This window comes from Anolis carolinensis, chromosome 1, assembly GCF_035594765.1.
Source record: "Anolis carolinensis isolate JA03-04 chromosome 1, rAnoCar3.1.pri, whole genome shotgun sequence".
In the NCBI taxonomy this organism is placed as follows: domain Eukaryota; kingdom Metazoa; phylum Chordata; class Lepidosauria; order Squamata; family Dactyloidae; genus Anolis; species Anolis carolinensis.
The window spans coordinates 13,448,861-13,469,587 of NC_085841.1; the positions used below are offsets into that span (position 1 = coordinate 13,448,861).

At 38.6% G+C, this 20,727-nt stretch overlaps 1 protein-coding gene across 6 annotated transcripts in view; it reads right to left on the reverse strand.

Annotated features, from left to right (window-relative positions):
• Positions 1–20,727, reverse strand: part of eml6 (EMAP like 6) — a 188,362-nt gene that overhangs the window by 103,768 nt on the left and 63,867 nt on the right. For 5 of the 6 annotated variants that reach the window (XR_010002293.1, XM_062968835.1, XM_062968833.1 and 2 more), the window contains exons 5-9: positions 17,286–17,354; positions 11,055–11,240; positions 9,000–9,135; positions 6,025–6,226; positions 2,651–2,788 (exon numbers count right to left, since the gene is read on the reverse strand). Coding sequence is in view for 5 of the 6 variants with exons in the window: in XM_062968835.1 (XP_062824905.1) it covers positions 2,651–2,788; positions 6,025–6,226; positions 9,000–9,135; positions 11,055–11,240; positions 17,286–17,354 (731 nt within the window). In the remaining variant the exon portion in view is untranslated. Of the gene's footprint in view, positions 1–2,650; positions 2,789–6,024; positions 6,227–8,999; positions 9,136–11,054; positions 11,241–17,285; positions 17,375–20,727 lie in introns of all 6 variants that reach the window. The other variant, XM_062968836.1, reaches the window with a different exon arrangement.

Genomic DNA, 20,727 nt, shown 5'->3' on the forward strand with positions numbered 1-20,727 from the left:
CTGGCAGGAAGTGGGGGAGAACTTGGATCAGCGTACACCTGGGCACCTTTCCATACTGGGGTGAAGGGGGGATTTTGGGTTATCTCTGTAGGCTCTATGGCTTAGGGGGTTCCCCAAAATATCTCCCTTAGGGCTTACCTTGGGGAGTTCACCTCTCTCCTAGGGGGCTTTATGGTCTGGGGGAGAGGTGCCCAGGGACGGCCTTCCAGTAATGACCGGCCGGGACAGCAAACCATCAATGTGGAGTGCCCCCGGGGTCAGGTGTTTTGTCCAGTGGTTGGCTTGGCAGGTGGTCCCAAAAGAGACCTGGACTCACCCATGTCGCAGTGCTCTCCCCCACAACTAGTCAATTATCTCAATTACCAGTTTTATAATTAGGTCAGTAAATGGCCCATTTATTTCTCCACATCTTGTGTCTGGTCTCTTTATTTCGCGGTGGGGATTCAACTGAAATCATACGATAGCAATCCTATGACCTTGGGAGGATGTGGCCAAAGGCGATTGGGAATTCCTCCTCAAACCTAGTGAGAAAGCTCTGGCCTGATTCAATGTCAGATTCCTCTCTCTCTCTTGCACGCGGTGAAACATTACAAACATCTAAAAGATGGTCTGATTGAATTTTTCAAAATCAAAATCTAAAAATTTGCAAAGAGTGCAAATAGTAAAAAAATAAAATCCACTTTTGTTTTTATTTAGGCAACAAGAACCCAGAAGTGCTCTGAATACATGAGAGATTCTGCTATTGTGGACCTCTGTCCTTTCTCTTATGTGCTCTTCCTAAAAAAGATTTTATTTAGATTTATTATAGTGTTTTTTATCATCTCACTGTGATATGTCCTGCCTATACAAACACACACACAGTCACACATCTATGCAGCACAGTATGGTAAAGTCTTTTTATTTGGCTTTATCACTCCAATGCCTCCTGATGGCTCAGTGAAATCTGAATGAAAGCAGAAACAAATGCTCACTGAACTTACGTTGTCCTTTGTACCTAGACTACAACTAGATTCTAAAAGCTTTAACATCTGACTGAGAAATTACTAGCACTTGTCTGGAGCCGAATGAGCACAATGGCTTTCAGACTCCTGTAGAGACAGAATGAACTTCCATCCATTTTCTGACTGGGGTACAATCCAGAGTCCCAAACCCCTTGGAAGACTTAGGAGGGAAGAAAGGTAATTCTTCAAACGTTTCCATAAATAACAGGACCATTTTTGTTTGTTCCAAACACAACATACAGGCAGTTTCTAAGAATTGTATACAGGTTTGAAAACTGCACAGCCTTTTTAGTCAATGCCTAATTCATAATATTTTTTACTAAAAAAAACCCAAACAGCCTCTTGATGGGAAAAAAACATCAACTCCTAATCCTGACATTATTTTTTCACTAAAATCTTGCAGAAAGTGCAGATAATGCACAACTGCATTCCATACTACACCTCTATACATATATCATGATGAAGTGTTCCTTACTGTAGCTACAGCCTTTGTTAATTTCGCTTTAAACTATATGGCTATTTGTGGTGCAACATTGCTGATTTTGCATATGTTTCACAATATTGCTGTTTTCTACTGAAAAAATAGCCATGTTGTACAACAAAATGTAATTTCAGCAGTTTGCTGTAGTGCAATGTTGAACTAGGACCAATCTGAAGGCACATAACAACAAACACAAAAATACACAAGTTTTTATGTGCAATTTTGACTAATGTGCATTTTGTATTTTGTTTCTGCCAAAATACATGTGCAGAAAATGTGTCAACAGAAAATATACTATTTACAATAAGAAAAAAAAGTTTCAGCTGAAAAACGTTTTTCTGTGGGAAAAGCATGGTTTCTGCACAGAAAATGATACATATTTGTGAAAATCATGGCACTATTATCCTTTTTACTCAATGAGATGTTTCAAGAAGCAAAGCATTCTTTATTTATTAGCAGTCTGAATTTTTTATCTTGAATTGAGAACATACTGCAAGTCACTTCTGGTGTGAGAAAATCGGCCATCTACAAAGACGTTGCTCAGAGGACGCCCGGATGTATTATCATCCTGCTGGGAGGTTTCTCTCATGTTCCCACATGGGAAGCTAGACTGACAAATGGGAGCTCACCACCTTATGGATATGAACCGCCAACCTTCAGGTCAGCAGTTTAATCCAGGGTTTAATCCATTGTGCCACCGCGGCCCCCATTTGAAAATTAACAAGTCCCTAACATAAAGGTGACCAATTCCTGGCTTTTATGCATATTCTTCACTGAATTTATATGAACCACCATTTGAAACACATAAAGGCCAGTTCAGCCATAACAATTTGGGTCAAATTAACCATGATATATGAACCTTCAAATTAGTGTTGTCAAATTTGTCCTCTGAGTCTGAATAAAGAAGCTGTGATTTAAGAGCCTCTTGGAAACTAGAATATAAAACCAGGATCTTATCATGGTACACTGCAATTTACTAAGCTAAGATGTAAGTAAGTACCAAAACTGAAAGCTAGAAGAGGGAGCATATGAGCACAAACTCAATCTCAGCCTGCTGTATCATGGTTTATTATTAGAATGTTATGTCTGAACTAGGCCAATGACACATTTCCAATACAGTTCAACTTTTGCTCTGTTAAAGTTAAAATTCACGGTCTTTTTTCCTCACCTTACTCTCAGAACAATGAAAGAGCCGTCTTTCATTCCCAGTGCCAACTGTGATCCATCAGGGCTGAAAGATACACTCCGCACAGCTTCCTCCATATTGCAGCGAGCAATCAATGCGTGATCAGCAAGGCTCCATAAACTACACAAGAAAAATGGATTAAAGTACACTGCCTATCATTGAGTAGATGATGCCATTCATTCATTTTTTTGGCCACGAAAAACCTTTATCTAAATTTTAGATGAAGTTCTCACTCCTTATTGTACTGGCTTTGTACTCGAAACTTTGACAGTCATGTTTCCCATTGTGCAGTTAAAATTCCTAGCTAGGTGCCATATAATACACCATAGCTCTTGGCATTTAGATAGAAGTAGACATTTCATTCTCAAGGTTTCCATCATTAGGAGAGCAAGGAATCTCATTTTTCAAAGCCCCAACCCCTACTGCTCCTTCCTCAAACTCAGGAACAAGAAAGAAAGTGAAGGAAAAGTCTATATTGTTTATAATTCTGGCCCCCAAAAGATCCAGTTATTTTGACGTATAACTAATATGGTAATTGATTGGCAAAATGTGTCTCCCCTGGTCTTACATAACTCTGCTCCCTAAGTGGTTAAATCAACCTTTTGTTTACTGGATGGAACTTAGTTCACATGACTGGCATGGAGTGGCATCACCACAATGTATTAGCAATATTAGAGACACCAAAGACAACTCCCTACTTCATCTTGCAGAACCCTGTGGTCTGTTGTCCTTAGGTCTCAATACACAGGCACTCTGGAGTAGGAGCTATACTCAACATATCTAATGTGTCGTGGAAGTATTTATCTCCTTAGACCCGTGGTTCTCAACCTGCGGGTCCCCAGGTGTTTTTGGCCTTCAACTCCCAGAAATCCTAACAGCTGGTAAACTGGCTGGGACTTCTGGGAGTTGTAGGCCAAAGACATCTGGGAACCCCAGGTTGAGAACCACTGCCGTAGACTTTTCCCCTATTTTATCATAGTACTACACACTCTGAAGGTCAAAGTATGTTTTTTTTAATTGTGGCACAAAGGTTAAGTAAACAAGAAGACACTCTTCCACTGTGTAAATAATCACTCCCTTTGCAATAATAATCCAAAGTAAATTTCTGATACAACCTACTATCTCCAGAACTTATATAGGTACTTGAAAAAAGTTAATCTGAATGCATTGCCATTGCTATATGATGTCAGATGAAGTACACCAGTTTCTGGAAGACCTCAGTTTGTTGAAGAGCACATTAGCTCCCACTCTGACCTCATTCTGAAAAGATTTGAAAACCTGGTTTTTTCAAACCACCTTCAATTAAGATGAACAGTTGATTGAGTCCCCACCCCCACCTATATCCTATTGCACAATTACAATTTTATCCCTCTCCCCAAGACTGAAGATTGAAGTGCCATTATGTTGCTCTTGACCTCTGATTACATTTTTATTGTGTGATGATGTGTTTTTATAATTATGTATTTATTTATTGTGATTGGATTGCATTTTATGTTGTTGCATCTATATATATAAAAGAGTGATGGAATCCTGGCGACCGCCAAAACAACAAAACTAAACACCCCACAACCTCGAAAATTGACAACACAACCCATCATCCATGCCTCTAGGTTGATACAACAAAAAGAAAAGAAAAATAAAGTCCTAATTAGAGGGAGAGGAATAATTGTTTTTATCCAATTCCTGCCAGTTAGAAGGCTAAGCTCCGCCCACTTGGTCTCCTAGCAACCCACTCACCCAGGGGACAGGCAGAGTTAGGCTTCATTTAGGCCTCTTCCACGCTGCCTATAAAATACAGATTATCAGATTTTAACTGGATTATATGGCAGTGTAGACTCAAGGCCCTTCCACACAGCTATATAACCCATATAATCTTATATTATCTGCTTGAACTGGATTATCTGGACTCCACACCTTTACCCTTTACCTTAACTACCACCAATTCCTTAATACTTTATTTGCCATACCACCATACTTCGCCACAGCAACACGTGGCCGGGCACAGCTAGTTTTATTATATACAGTTGAGCTTGGTCCCCATGTGAGCTGTCCTGAGTCCCCTTGGAGAGATGGGGCAGGATACAAGAATAAAGTATCATCATCATCATCATCATCTACAAGGAAACCCATCTGCCCATCACCAGTTCTGAAGATTTGCTCCTTATATAACATCTTGCTGCCTAGCAGTCGCACAATCTAAGCTGGTCAATTTATTATCAGAGATTGTTCTGGAAAACATCAGGTGGTTTGAGGAATTTCAACATCCTATTGAGACTAGTTGAGGACCTCATGGATATTGTGAGAACCATGAAACTGTTCCAGTACATCACTGACTTGACACTGATAATTTCATTAGTGCACATAATTTTGTGGAAGGATGGGATAAACTCTATGTGAAAACAAACTGTTGAAAATCTGAGTGAGTTCTACTCAAATTTTTTGAAATACTGTACATTGTAAGAAATGTACTTTCGAGAAAGTCAGAAAGGCCACTTCATTTGCCCTTCAACATTCTGCTATTCATTCATTTTGAAAAGCAAGCTTCCATTAAATTTAACCATTCCAAATAATCCTATCTTGGCAGCGTTACAATTTATTCTATTAGATACCTTGCCACAGTGTTCAGTTAATGAAAGTTTATATTAAATATTGCATCCCACCAGAGAGGTTGCTTAGCAACTAAATCAGCAAAGAAAGAAGAAGGAGTTCAGATACTGGAAGTTTTACTGATGCTTCAGTACCTTCGACACTCATATCTTACTGTGAAAAAAATGATATAGATCTAAAGTAATGTCCATAGCTATCTCGGATATTGTGACAAGACTGAATCTGCCTATAGCATGAAAGCATTTGCATCTATAAATCTATAGATCTGAATATAAAAATGTAAAAGTAGACATGGTTGCTAACACTATGCCATTTTCCTTACCTGTATTATTATAATTAACTTTATTTACATATATCTATAGTTTCCCAAGACCCTTTCTTCTTCTTCTTCGTGTGTCTTTTTAAATTTTGTAAGCCTATGGATAGGACTTGGTCATGATTAATTCTATATTTTATATTGCGCCTTGCGGTGTGTTCTTTTTGAACCCTAAATACAACCAATAATGGTTTGTTACTAAGAAGACCTGCTCCTGCACTAAGACAATGGAGTATAAATGCTAATATAAAGATTATGACTATTGATTACATTAGGTTAGATGGATGTGTGTTTTTTTTAACATAACTACTTTGGACTCAATTGATCAGCAATGATTTGATTCTTAAGCCATTATAAATTCTTGAAAAGCATGACAGCTGCCCCAAATGGACAGGATGAAAACTCATGGATATTCTTAATGTCCTTGCCTTACCGTACAGATCGATCATCGCTGCCAGTAACAACCAATGGCTTCTTGGGATGTACCGCCAGAGCCCACAGCTCTCCTTCACAGTGACCTTGCATTATTAGCATTGGCTTATCTCTTTCTCTCACAATCACCTCAAAGATTTCACTGTCCTGTGTCCCTGCTAAAAGCCGATCTGCTTTCCAGCACACACTTCGGATAGACAATCCTGAGAAAGCACAGAACAATCGTAGAACGTCAGTGAGCAATGTCCATTCTATTTACAGTATTATCCAGCCAAAGATATGCATTTAACTCCCACTGTTTTCAAATGCAATGAAACATTAAATTATCAGATTTGGGGTGCATCTACACTGCAGAATTAAAGCAACTTGACACTACTTTAACTGCCATAGATGAGTGCTATGAAATCATAGGAGTTGCAGTTTGGTGAGGAATCAGCACGCTTTGGCAGAGGGGCTAAAGTTCTTGTAAAACAGCAACATATGTATTTTGAGGTTCCCAGTTCCTTCCTCTGAAATATAGCCTATAGAGTTCATTGGTGGTCTCCCATCCAAGTATTAACCAAAGCTGACCTTCTACTTACAACATACCATTTCTGTTCTTCAAGTTATCTGTGTTACTGATCCTGGCTATATTAGCAAAATGCATATGGATGAGTGCTACACAACCGTTAATTCTCACTGCTGGCAGGCTTGCAATCTGTTTCGTTACTCAAGCTCTTTTCTACTGTGCAATAAACAGATGTGCCGTAGTTCCAAAACAGGAAAATAAAACCTATTCTACTCATACAATGTTTATCAGAACCAGAGTTTTTCATGTTTTTCAAAGAATCATTTCACAACATGTTCAGATTTCAAGTCTGGATTCAAACACAGGTAAAAACAGAGGAATTGTGGTTGGAATCGCCCAGTTTATCTAATCCGATATACTATTTCTTTCAGCAGGCAATTAGAAGGCTTCAAGAAGCCCATGAGCAAGACATCAAGACAATTAATTTGTTTCATTGTTCAAGCAGGTAGACATCTGCTTAAGCAATCCATATTTAAGTGTACAGTGTACAGTGTATTCCAAATAGAGCTTTACTCCCTCTAGAGGAGTCAGTTCACAGCTTAGAAGTGCTCCTGGATCCTAGTCTGCTCTTAGAAGTCCAAATCTTAAAAATGACAAGGAGTACATCCTGGCATTCCAACTCACCATTTTCCTATGATATCTAACCTGGTCCTTACTACGTATGCTTTCATACTGCTAGTGCTAGGATTAGGATTTGTAGAGTACTCAGAGACTTTAACTAATCAAAATGTGGATGGCAAGGGGAGAGACCCTCATAGGAAGCACAGAACATCAATACTTCATCAATCATGGGTGTACGTACACTATAGAATAAATTCAGTTTGAAACCACTTTATCTGCAATGGCTCAATGGTACAAATTCTTGAGATTTGTAATTTGGTGAAGCAACAGCGCTCTTTGGCAGAGAAGGCGAAAGACCTTGTAAAAATATGACTCCCACGATTCCATCGCACTGAGCCATGGAAGTTAAAGAGATGCCAAAATGCATTCATTCTACAGGACTGATGCACCTTACATTGACTTGCTATCTATTTCTAGAAAAACAGGATGACCGAATCTCACTGTTGAAGGCTACGTGCATAAGCACAGGGCTGTGGGGAGGGATTCCCTCCTCCCCAACGGCAATTAATCTCCCCAGGAATATAAAAAGATGAAAAACCCAGTCTGCAGAATCCCTGCAAATGGAAGCCAGTCCTAATTAGCCCATTAGAATCAATGTTTTAAAAGGCTACTTCCCTGCAGTTTCTTTGAAAGTGTATGCTTTTGTCCAAGTGTTCTCTACGCAGTCAATAACTCATAAATGGAACTAATTTGATGATCCCCTAATGAGAAATATTTTTTCTTAAACAACAAGAAGTAACCCCACTCAAGAACGATATGCAATGTAGACACCCTGAAGGCAGATAACTAATGTGTCCTCATCAATAGCCCATCAGAAGCACATGGCATTTATAAATAAATGATGGTGCCCTATTGCTGCTTATAATTCTGAAGAAAAGATTATGCTCTTCCACACATTGTAATGGTTTCTCTTGTTCTTCTGAATATTCCAAAATGCAGGCAAGCTAGGACTACCATAGTACAACCAAAAGATATTCCATGAATTAGTTTGCATATCCAACTCTTGAAACCAATTCTGCGATTAGCCAGCCAACATAAACACACATATGGGCAAGAATATACCCTGACATTTGCATGAAGGTCTATTGTCCTGTTCTTAAGAATTACATTTAATACACTTGTTTTTCTCACCCAATATTAATCATGACAAGCTTCGACCTGGATTGACCGAGATATAGCAATTTGCTTTCCATATTTCCTTAGATCAGTGGGTCCCCAGATGTTTTAGCCTTCAACTCCCAGATATCCCAGTTATTAGGTTCCTTTCACTGGGATATTTTAATCTAATGATTTTATCTTATATTGCTGCTATAGTCCCCCCACCTTTGAAGTTGACTGAATCGCATTGGTGGTTGTTTGATATTATTACTATTGATATTATTATTGTTGTTTAAATCTTTGTTTTAACTTGTTTTATTATCTTCTTGTGTTTTAACTGTGTGTATTGTTAATGTATTTGTGCTGTTACTTTTGTAACATTGTGAGCCACCCCGAGTCCCCACGGGGAGATGGTGGCAGGGTATAAATAATTTTTTTATTATTATTATTATTATTATTATTATTATTATTATTATTATTATTATTTCCTAACAGCTGGCTGGGATTTCTGGGTGTTGTAGGCCAAAACACCTGGGGACCCACAGGTTGAGAACCACTGTCTTAAATCAAAGGCCTGACTTTTAGAAACCGGTAAAAAAGATGTCTTCTCAGTTACTTTCCTTGTTTTTAGTCATGCATTTATCTACCCTTATTTAATCATATAAATGCAGAAATAAAGATTTCATTACCTTTGTATCCTTGCTCAGTTTCCCTGAGATCGATTTTAGTGATTGACTTGAAATCCACATCCCACAGGCGAATACAGCCGTCTCTCCCACCCGTGGCAAAGCCTTCCTCACAAGCATACATGCTAAAAATCCCAGCCTGTGGATTAATAACAAAACACACATTTTCATTATAAAACAATTTAAAGCATAAACCTGTTTGCAGTGTGCTAAATTTTACTTTTTTTCCTAGGGAAATTCCAAACACTGATAAAATTGGATGATTTCATGCTTCTGTGGTGTATCAACTATCAGATGCAGAACATTTCCAACAGTGACAGATTTGAGAGCCTTTTATATTGCTTTTTTTGCAGAAAAGTACCATATGAATATTTAAATAAATAAACAAATGTGTGATCCACAGGCCAAACACAAATCACTGCCAGCAGTGTATTGTGGCCTGCCAAAGGACACCAGGCAGGCAGCAAAAACAGGCATATCAGCCATATTAGCCTGCTGTGTTCAGCTCTTTGCAAGCATTTAACCGGTATTAGTCTGCTCATTCATTTTCTAGGCCTGCTGCTAAAGCACTTGGAAAGGGTCTTCAACCAACCCAGGCTCCTTGGTCACTCTATCTGTTTGATGCGTACATTTGTATCATCCTGTTTGTCACTTCTGTCAGTAACGGACTGGCCAGGATGCCAGCTTGCCCGATGGCAAGTGAGGCCCCTTAAACAAACATGTTATAAATGTTAATGATTTTTAGTAGCTGGAAAATATAACAGATGTTTCAATATTATTATTGCATCCAACTAAAATGTACATTGTATTACTATTTCAATAAACAAAAAATAATATAATCATGTTTTAGGACACTTTCTATTTAAAAATATACAAAATAACTCAGAAAAACAATCATTTTGATTTGGGTTATGCGAGGCTGATGCATACATTATATAGGCTTGGAACTTTACTATTTCTTATAAAAATTGAATGATGGCCTTATAGTTGCTGGTGGATCCCCTTTGTCTCCGGGAAACCAATATTTTGAGATGAAGTCCACTTCTATAGACTTCTATACTTCCTGTAACCAAGGGCACATCTACACTGACCACATAATGTAATCTCAAGGCAGCTTGGAAATACAGTGTTTAGGTGATGAATGCTGCGAATGCACACAGCAACATGCATTAAGGGCTTTAAACTCGGATAAATAAGGTCAGGAGAAATGTCAAAATAGAGTCCTTAATGAGAATGCTTTAGTGTAAACCTCATCACACAGAGAAACCGACTGAGGGATGGGAACACCATTGTTCCGTACATAGGCATAGACTAAGTCCAGCAGACCCTGACTACTGTTATCTCCTTCTGAGGATCAGTTGTGGCCATTGGAATGGAGAGAGGACCTTTTCTTATCTGCTGAGATTATAAAAGCAGTGTATGACATTATATGGGGCATTTTTGTGGAAACCAATCACAGCAAAACTAAATGTTCTCATTGAAGATAAGTTGACCGGTGACTTGAAGGCACATGCAACTATAATAATATCAGTTGACAGATTTTCAGGATGTTCATTACTTCTACAATTCAGAACTGTCCTTGTGTTTATGTATTGAGCTGCATACACATTGTCATTGAGATATGAGAAAGAAAGTAGGATGATTTAGAGATTCCACAAGTCCTCACTTCCACTCCTTTCCCGTTGTGTTGTTGACATTTTCACATTTTTTAATATATGGCTAAAATTTAGATCTCTTCAAATTTGCCATTCCAGTAGGAAATCCTCTTAAATAAAATAGTGTTTACTGAAATGTAGAAAGGATGTTTCAATGCTTGTCAAGATGATTTTGAGAATAGAGCCATAGCTAAAAAAAAAAAAAGCAGGGGTTTCACCAGCAACACAAGATGCTGTTAAGTCATATTGATAAAAATATAAATTCTCCTGGATATCACAGACACAAAAAAGCAATTTAACTCACTAAGAGTGGATCAAGTAAATAGAAACTCATCAGTAGCAATAAAAAAGGCCACGGGAACATGTCTTGTTTTCATAATGTAACACCAAAAAGGACACTTACACCATGAGCACCTTGAATTGTTCGTACTAAGGTGAGTCCTTTCCAGACATAGATGTCCCCATTTAAAGCACCAGAGTATGTAACGTCATCTTTCGCACAAGACAAACAGAGGATAGTTTGCAGGTCTCCTGTTTTCCCAAATATTCCTCTCTTGGCAGTCAAGGCATTTCCACACAGTGTCCAAAACTAGAAAATAAAATGGCAAATGAGTGTGTTTCCTCATTGCAGTACTGATGATTTAGGGTCGAGATAGACAAAAGTCAGCTTACAGGCCATAGACATCCCTCTTGTGCCTCCCAGGAGACATAGAGGAGCACTTTGCTGCCAAAATTGAACATTATTTGTAAAACTAGGCAGCACAGCGGAGGTCACACTAGGGATGCATATCCTTAACCACTCTCTGGGAGTCTAGAAGCTTCCTACAAACTTACAGTTGCCTACCCCAGTTTAAGACCATCTGAAAAGTAAAATAAAATTAGCAACAGGCTCCAGTTACTTCTACTTCCTCTATGTCAAGTATAAATTGTATTTGTTCATTTAGGTTATTTATGACATACCTGCCAACAAACTATCAAAGTATTTTTGTAGCTTACAAGATCAAAACACAGAGATGTAGTTAATAAAATGTGTTTTAATAACGCCTACATCCTTCAACAGCTAATACCTAGCTACAGAGATTATTTGAAGGCTTAGTAGATACATTTATAGAGTAGAATAAATGTTGTAAACATTATATAATTAGAAGGCCCATCTATATGAGCCAAATGAGGCAGGGCAGGGGTGAATGGACTCTGTGGCATCTACATGATGCATGGGACCCATTGGCTCTAAGACCCACCAAAGCCACTTAATGCAACCTTATCCTGTATTTTAAAAAGCTGGAGGACACCCCAGAGCTTCCCTGAAACTTAAGAGTTCACCCACACTTTGTGGTAGTTTCAGCCCATCTTTCTAATCTGTTAAGATTGTTTTGAATTCTGGTCTTGTCTTCTGGAGTATTCGCTATCCTTGCCAATTTGTTGCTGAAACCAACAAAATGAAGTTCAACAGGGACAAATGCAAGATACTCCACTTAGGCAGAAAAAATGAAACACAAAGATGCAGAATGGGGGATGCCTGACTCGACAGCAATACATGGCGTCCTTGTGGACAAGTTAAACATGAGCAAACAGATATTGTTTTAAAAAACCACAAACTGAAAAATATTATTGAAAGGTAATTATCATAAATAAATATACATATAATATGCAACAGTACAAAACAAAATGATAAATAATGTGCTTATTCTTTCTAAAGTTGGTGATTTAAAGGAAAGAATGGGAAAATACAAAAAAAAGCAGGAGAGGACTAGCTGAAGAAAAGTAGTGTATATTAAAATTAAGGATAAATGAAGGATAAATCACATTATTTTCAACTGCTTCTTGATTATTTTCACATTTCACTCATCCCTACTTTAACAGTAAATGTTGACAGCATCTGCTGACCTCTGTATGATTTCAGTGGCCATCTGGAATGGAATTGTACAGAGAAAGAAACAAAGCCACATATGCAGTAACTGTGATGTCTCATGGGCCTTGTAGTCCCGTTCCTAGTACTATTGTGGCAGACGAAGAGGAAAACATGGGCATTACACCATTTCAGCCAGAAACGGAGCACCTGCACCTGCAGGATGTTTGCCCTCAAGAAGTTAGCCAAACAAGCCTTGGGCAGAATTCTCCCCCGTTTTCTCGAAAGGACAATTATAATAAAGATAGAGGCGCTAGGGAGGCGAATCGCCGAAGCGCAGCCAAACAATTAGCTGATTAGGTCTGCTTCCCTTGGGAAATTCTAAGGAGTCATGCATCTGGACAGAGATGAGTTTCACTTCTAGTTCTCCAGGGAAAGTGTTCTTCTGGCGGGAAACGAGACCCTATTTAGGGGTTTTGCCGCGAAGGAAACCTTGCGGAGTCAATTCGTCAGCTTCAGGAGTGAGATCGTGTGTAGACTTCGTACTCCAGTTCCTGTTCCCCGGATCAAGTTTCCAGCCTTGCCTCGTTCCACGGACTTCTATGGACTCAGTTCTTGTTTCATGTTTGTCTTGTTTCAAGTTTGATCTTGCCAAGTTTCAAGTCTTGCCTTGCCTTGCGTTTTAAATACGGACCTTGCTTCCAAGTTCCAAGCCTTGTTTTCCAGTTTCCTTCGGATTTACCTTAAGCCTCGAAAGACTATGGACAGTTCCCCACACTATAGCTTGCCTAATAGTGTGTGTTTCGGTTAAGTGGATTATAACTTAGGACTCTAATATCACATATTGGACATTGTTTTCCTGGACTATATTTGACCTTTCCGGAAAGGTCTACTTCTGAACTATATTCTACACTTGTTTTTATTGACTTTATATATTTCCTTAATAAAGATATTAGATAGATTCTGGTCTCTGCGCATGGTTATTGGTGCTCCGCAGCCTGGGTCCTGACAGTAACTGAGTAGACTGTGTATAAAGCAAATACAGGCAACTAGGAGTCCAGTGGCCAGTCATCTGCCCTGGGACCTTCTAGGGCAATGAAGGGCAACCTTTTGCACTTGGTGTGTCAAAATTCACCAAAAAACCTAGCATGACTTGGGTGGTGTGTCACTTTGAGAAAAAAACCCTTAATTTCACAATATATATAGTTTAAAAAACAAAAATATATAATTGTAATATATAACTGTATTTAATAAATCAAAAACTATTTACTACCATTATTTCCATGTACAACAATCTATGGTACCTCTTGCAGTTTTCACGCTGATTTCTCTCGGTTGTAGTTTCAATGTAATCATGAATAATGAATAATATAATAATACTAATATAGTAATAATAGAATTATATATATATATATATATATATAAAATGTGCATAATTTCCATGGAGTAAAAAACAAAACCACTGGACCAAATCACACCAAATTTGGCCACAAAAGACATTAGTCATCCAATCAATCTGCATGCGGCAGCGTGTCAGCAAAAATGGCTAGGCGTGTCAGTGCTGACATGCGTGTCATAGGTTGGCCATCACTGTTCTAGGGGATGCATGTCTATCAAAATGGCAAAACAATAATAGCAATGAATACAACATGGAAATATTTGTAAGTTTACTTCTAGATAAAATATAATGAAAAAAGTTATTTTCTTCTCTTGGAAGCTTTAGGTCTCCATAATTTTTTATCCCTGCTATATCGATATCTTTGTCTTATAAAATGAATTTAATAGACATTCCTTCATCCCAGTAAATGCTGAGAACTGTAGGTCTCTTTTGGGTGAGGTAGGCTAAGGAACAGGCTAAGTAGAAAGCTATCTATCTATCTAAGTAGAAAGATAAATACCCTTTCTGAATCTAAGCAAGCCTGCCTGGATGGGAAATTGCCTGGTAAACCCCAAGAACACCACCCTAAGATGGGTTGAAGACAGGAAAAAGTGCAACAATCTAAAAAACTATTATGATTCAAGTTGATAAAATTAATCTAGAAAATGATTTGTGTAACTAGGCTTTTAAAGCCAGAAGATCAGAACACAGAGATAATAAGTGCTATTTGCTTTCCACCTCTGCGGATGTTACTAATATAAAATGAAAATAAACATTTTCAAAACAAAAGGAAGCATAAAAATGACAGTGGGTGTAACTATAGTACATTGAAATACAATGGAAAATCATATCAGATTTCATTGTAGCGCCCCAAGTTAAAACTCCTTCTATGAAAAAAAATCACCAGTAATATATTATTGACATTTCCTTTTACTGTTACCGTCAGAAAGGTTAAACCGATGTCCTCACTGCGGGAGAATATGCGGGTCAAGAATAGGTCTCTCAGCCACCTAAGAACCCACCCCCAAGATACCAAGGAGGATGGAAGACTATCGTCCTCGAACTACGAGGGATCGCCTAAGTAAGTAAGTAATCTAAAGACCTATAAAACAATATGTACATGGAAAAAACATTGATTACAATAGAAACACTTCCATATGCTCTAACCTGTCCCATTTAGAAGGGAGTGTCAATGCTATTTTGTTTTGATTTTTAGCAAATCCATGTTTTCTTCTTATTTTTTTCCTTTTGTGATTTGGGGATGCTTTAAAACGTTAGTTTTGAGTTGATAAAGTTTTCATTCTTCAAGTATTAGCTCTCTTTTCTGAGATAGACATTAAATGTGAGTAGAAGTTGAATCTTGAGCCTAGGACTCATGAATATAAATACGTGCACATGAACCCTGTGTAGTGCAAAGCCTGTCATTTCCAGTGCTGCAGATGGTGAGAATAATTTAAAACCACTAGTTATATATTATGAGGCAATTATGTTTTTCGGAAATATTTTAAACAAAAGGAATAATTTGTCCAGACTGTTTGTCTTTTACATATTTGAATTTATATTTAAAACAGCTTCAAAGCACATCACTAAACCTTTGTTTAAGGCTGCAGAAACATGCCTCAGGCTTGTGTAGTTATCATTGGGAGTTCAAACAATGTTTTATTTAAATGAGCCAGGATCAAATGGTAGCTTCTGGTCTTGCCTTATTAGGATAAACTACAGTTTCTCTCAGTTTAAACCAAAGTAGCAATTGCAGCTAGCTTGTAGAACTGGATGCTTCTGATCTCCTCTTGGTAGCTGTGTAAAAACCCACCTATAGACTAGTACTTTGGGCTTGATATCACTTGCTTGTGCACATGTTTTCCTCTTTGGCCTCAACTAGACTTACCAATTAATTCAGGGCTAATCTAGTTCTGAAATGCTCCAGACTGACCCCTGAATAGACCACATGTGCAGTTGGGCCAAGACTGCAACAGCCCAGCAATACCTTCACCTTACTGTTGGTCTCTCCTTCTTTCTGGTCACATAGGTGCCTCTACTCATAGCAGTATGGGATGTCCACAACCGTCAGGAGCTCTCATGTTACAAATCCAGTGCTATATTAAAATCCTCACCTTTCCTCTTCCACATATATAGTGCTTTGTTAAAACTATCTCTACATTTAAGACAGTCTTCCATTGATTGCAAACATCACCTCTGATACACAGGGGCTTTGGTCAGTTGGTGCAAGTCCAAGAGGCTATGCTAAACCTGCAAGAGAGTAATATGGATGCATCTACACTGCAGAATAATGCAATTCATCATAACACTAACTTCCCTGGCTTAATGGTATGGGATCATGGGAGTCATGGGAGAAGGCAATTATCCCTGCCAATGAATCCCATTACCACTGCCAATGAATGTTGTCACCTCACCAAACTACAGCTCCTCCCAAGCTTCCATAACACTGAGTCAGGACAGTTAAAGTATTGTCAAACTGCATTTCTACAGTGTAGGCGCAACCTATGTCTGCAGGCTACATAATCTTCAACCCTAGTGTGCACACTGCACTGGTGAGGTTAAAATTTCCCCTGAACTTGGGGAGGGAAACCAGACATTCTCTTTGTCAAAAAATAAATGTTATTTTTTTAAGCTAAGTCCTTCCAACCACAGAGAACTTCAAAAGCCATTTATCACATGCCAAACTGTTTCACTGATTGCCTTCCAGTAATATTCCTGCATAATTGGGGGAAAATATTTTTGTCTTGAGTGTCTATTTATTTACAGCTAAGTGTTTGGCTTGAATGATTATTATCGTTTGGGGTAACTGGATGTGCCAAGCCCTCCAAATAACAGGTGTTCCATTTATTGCATGACAATAAGCATCTCTTCACCAAGACCTTGCCTCTATTACGATCCCAGTTCCAGATTAGAGCCATTAAAGGTCTTGGCACAAATCATGATCCATGCATTTATACCCACAGGAATAGACAATCAGTTCCTGATTGCCAGGACCAAACTATTATCCTAGAATGACTATAGGACTTCAGTCTAAAAACAAAACAAACATGTTGCATTGGGTATTACTGTGCTAATGTATGGCAATACGTATTCATTAAAGAAAAGAAAAGAACTATAATGAAAATTGACCAGTCACTACTAAAGAGGTTTTTTTAAATCTCGAGACTGTTTATGTTGCTAATTCAGGTAATTACTCTAAATCATTTCACCTAAGCCATTTACTGGAAAGAAATATATTTAAATTACACCATGCATCATTTTTTGCTTCTCTTGATAAAAGGTCCCTGAATGCAATCACCACATATGGGGAATTTTCCACACTATCTTGAATTGTATTCCTAACATTTACAATTTTTTTTACAAAGAGTTTCATTCATTGGTAATGCAAAACATCAAAACCAATTTACCTTGATATGTTTCACACCACAGCTAGCCACTCTGTTGGGTTGGTATGGATCCCAGGAAATATCAAAAATCTGACAAAAAATAATCAAAACTGATACACTAAATTAGAAACCACATATGTTAAATTTCAAAACTGTCTGATGTTTAATAAGCATTTCTGTAGACATGAATACATCCCACTGTTTGTTATTAAGAATACAATATGCATATGAATACAGACAACTTTCTAAACAGTGGGTGAAAAATACATGTGAAAATCGCAATGATAACTTTACATACATGTAAGGCATTCCCTTTCTATTGCACAGAATATGTTCAATGGTTCTAAGTAAGATGGATTTGTATGTCAAAATTCACAGATATCAGAAAAAGGACAGTGCAACCCCCGTATCTGCAGGACTGGGATCCATGGTTTCATTAACCACATCCAGCCAAATATATCTTTTCTGGACATTTTTGGGTCCTCCAGTGTAACTGGAAATCATTTCCATAGGGTTTGATATTATCCAGAATTCTGTAAATTTACATGGAGTCAAGGGAATTATCCCTGTGGATATGGAGGTCACACTGTATTGATAAACAGAGCTGGAAACTGCAGAACACAAGGAACTGGATGAACTTTTCAGAAAACCAGAATGTCTACTTTGATGTTCTTTGAGTTGTCATTGCTTAAGTCACACAAATGAGCAAAATATTAACAGTTTACAGCTAAGCAACCTTGTCTTGATGGGCACTCTGCACCTCAGCTCCACACATCACTACTCATTCCCTCCAGTTTAATTCAGTTCTGTGTCTCCAACAGAAAATAATAATAATGAAAAGAAATAGAAATGGAGACATAATCTCAAAGAGAAGTGGAACATTGTGGGTTCACTTATGACTAACCTAAGAAGCATAGCTAGAAATAAACAGTTACCAGCTTTTCCTCTTCACTGCCTCTGTGACTCACATAAAATGGATATTACAAAGCACAGCTGTGAGACGAGTGGAAGGATGTCAGATGAATAGCAATGAAAGCAGCCTCCTACCAAAAGATACATCCTGTCTAGATCTCACATCCAGACAATAGTGACCAATAAATGTTGACTGCTGAAACTGTATAGCTGCTGTGCAAACATCCAGATTCAGTATCCCACTCAAAGGAAACTGTGATTCTGCTAGAATGAATCTTTATAGCTTGAAAAAGGCCAGCTTAGCAAATCAGTAACTGCAATTAATTGCTGCAACAGCTCATAGATGAAAAAAGGATTTGCAAAAGGATGCAGTTTGGTTAATATGCCACTGTTGTGCAAATATTGTGTAAGAAGTGTCTCACCTGAAGAAAAAACAGAATGAGAAAAAGGTAGGCAAAATGACATTTTGTGATACAGAGAATGTTGACACTGCCCTTAGATAGAAAAGATATACTATATTGGTGGGATGTAAGGCTTCATCTTTATGAAACTGTAATCATCTTCACACAGAACACACAGTTCACTAGCTTATCTGGCAGATGCTGTAGTGACCAAGAAAACTGCCATCTGGGTAAGAATTCAGAGCGCTGTTGCAATCATGAGTTCAAAAGGTGTTGTGGTCAAGAGTCCAAACCACCAATAAGTGCCAAAGCAGTGCATGTGTATTCAAGTTGCCTGCCAATATATGAAGATCCCATGATTTTCACAGGGTTTTCTTAGGTAAGATATATTCAGAGGTGGTTTGACTAGTTCCTTTCTCTGAAATACAATCCTAGTATAAGCTGTGAATCTACAAGGCCATTAAATGCTAATCAAGTTGGCCAATTGCAACATTCACACTAGCCTCAAGCAGACAAGAGCTCTTTCTCCCACCCTGGACTTTCCACAGATATATAAAACCCACTTGTCTAGCTTCCAACAGACCTCAGAACCTCTAAGGATGCCTGCCATAGATGTGGGTGAAACGTCAGGAGAGAATGCTTCTGGAACATGGCCAGGCAGCCTGGAGACCTGGCTTCGAGGAAGGGGCACGGCGGCGGCGGGAGGAGTTGCCTCAACGGCACCCCCTACAGAATGGCACCACAGGCAACTGCCTAGTTTGCCTCGTGGTTGAACCGCCCCAGGCAAAGGCAAATCCCTCTGAATTATTATTGTGAATAAAAGACCCTGGTAGGGTCTTCTTAAAAGTCGCTAGACGTTGGAAACAACTTGAAACCACACAACAACTTCCTCTGTATTTTTTGAACTTGGAAAAAACACCTAACACAGTCATAGAGGAGGAAAATCAAAACCTGAAGAGATTAGACTGTTCATCCTCTTATACAAGAACTGGATCTTGAGAATAGGAAAAAGGTGATTTTAATTGGCTTCCCTGACACATTTATTTGTCACATCAACGATTGCTTCAGAACTGACAGCATGGGATCTTCTTGAAAGGATTCATCCAACACAGAGACAGATCTGATTTCAAAGGAAAAGAATTTATGGTTGTAATAGGAAACAGAAATGTTATGCTCCTCTTTGTTCCTGACACTTCTCTTTTGGAAGGGGAGGCAGGGTCAGAACTTTTTGTCTGCTTATAACTTTTTCAGGAACATTGAAACAGACAACACGTAGAACTGCAGCAACATTACTTTCTTCCCCTTCAGAAATTCTGTATGATATTCACCTGATGAAGAAGCTAGTGAGCTCTTGAGCAGTATCATTTAAATATTTAAAATTTATTTTCCCAGAAAAAAAAACTGCCAGAAAACTTTCATATAGATCTTGTAATTTGAAATTCTGCAGAGAAATGGCAGATGGAATAAAACCCATGGATCCTGACAAATGGGTAGGAAGGGAACACACCAGAACTTCATTTTTCAAGCTGAAAAATGGGTCATAAAACATACATCATTGTATGGTCCAATTCATAGAATCACAGAATCATAGAGCTGGAAGAGCCCTCATGGGCCATCCAGTCCAACCCCCTGCTAAGAAGCAGGGCTTGTTCTCCAGGCTCTTGATCATTTTATTCGATGCCTCCTGAACACATTCCAGCTTGTCAACATCTCCCTTCAACTGCGGTGCCCAGAATTGGACACAGTACTTCAGGTGTGGTCTGATTTGATGATAAGATGGTAATCCCTTGCAACTTTGATGACACTACATTGTTACTCACTCTGCATAGTCCTTCATTTCAGTTTATGAAAACAGTCCCCATCCGCCTGACCACTACTAATTTAGAATAATAGAATCATTGAATCATAGAGGTGGAAGAGACCTCATGGTCCATCCAGTCCAACTCCCTGCTAATAAGCAGGAAAAATGCATTCAAAGCCCCCCGACAGATGACCATCCAGCCTCTGCATAAAAGCCTCCAAAGAAGGAGCCTCCACCACACACTGGGGCAGAGAGTTCCACTGCTGAACAGCTCTCACAGTGAGGAAGTTCTGACTAACGTTCAGGTGGATTCTTCTTTCCTGTAGTTTAAAACCATTGTTCTGCATCC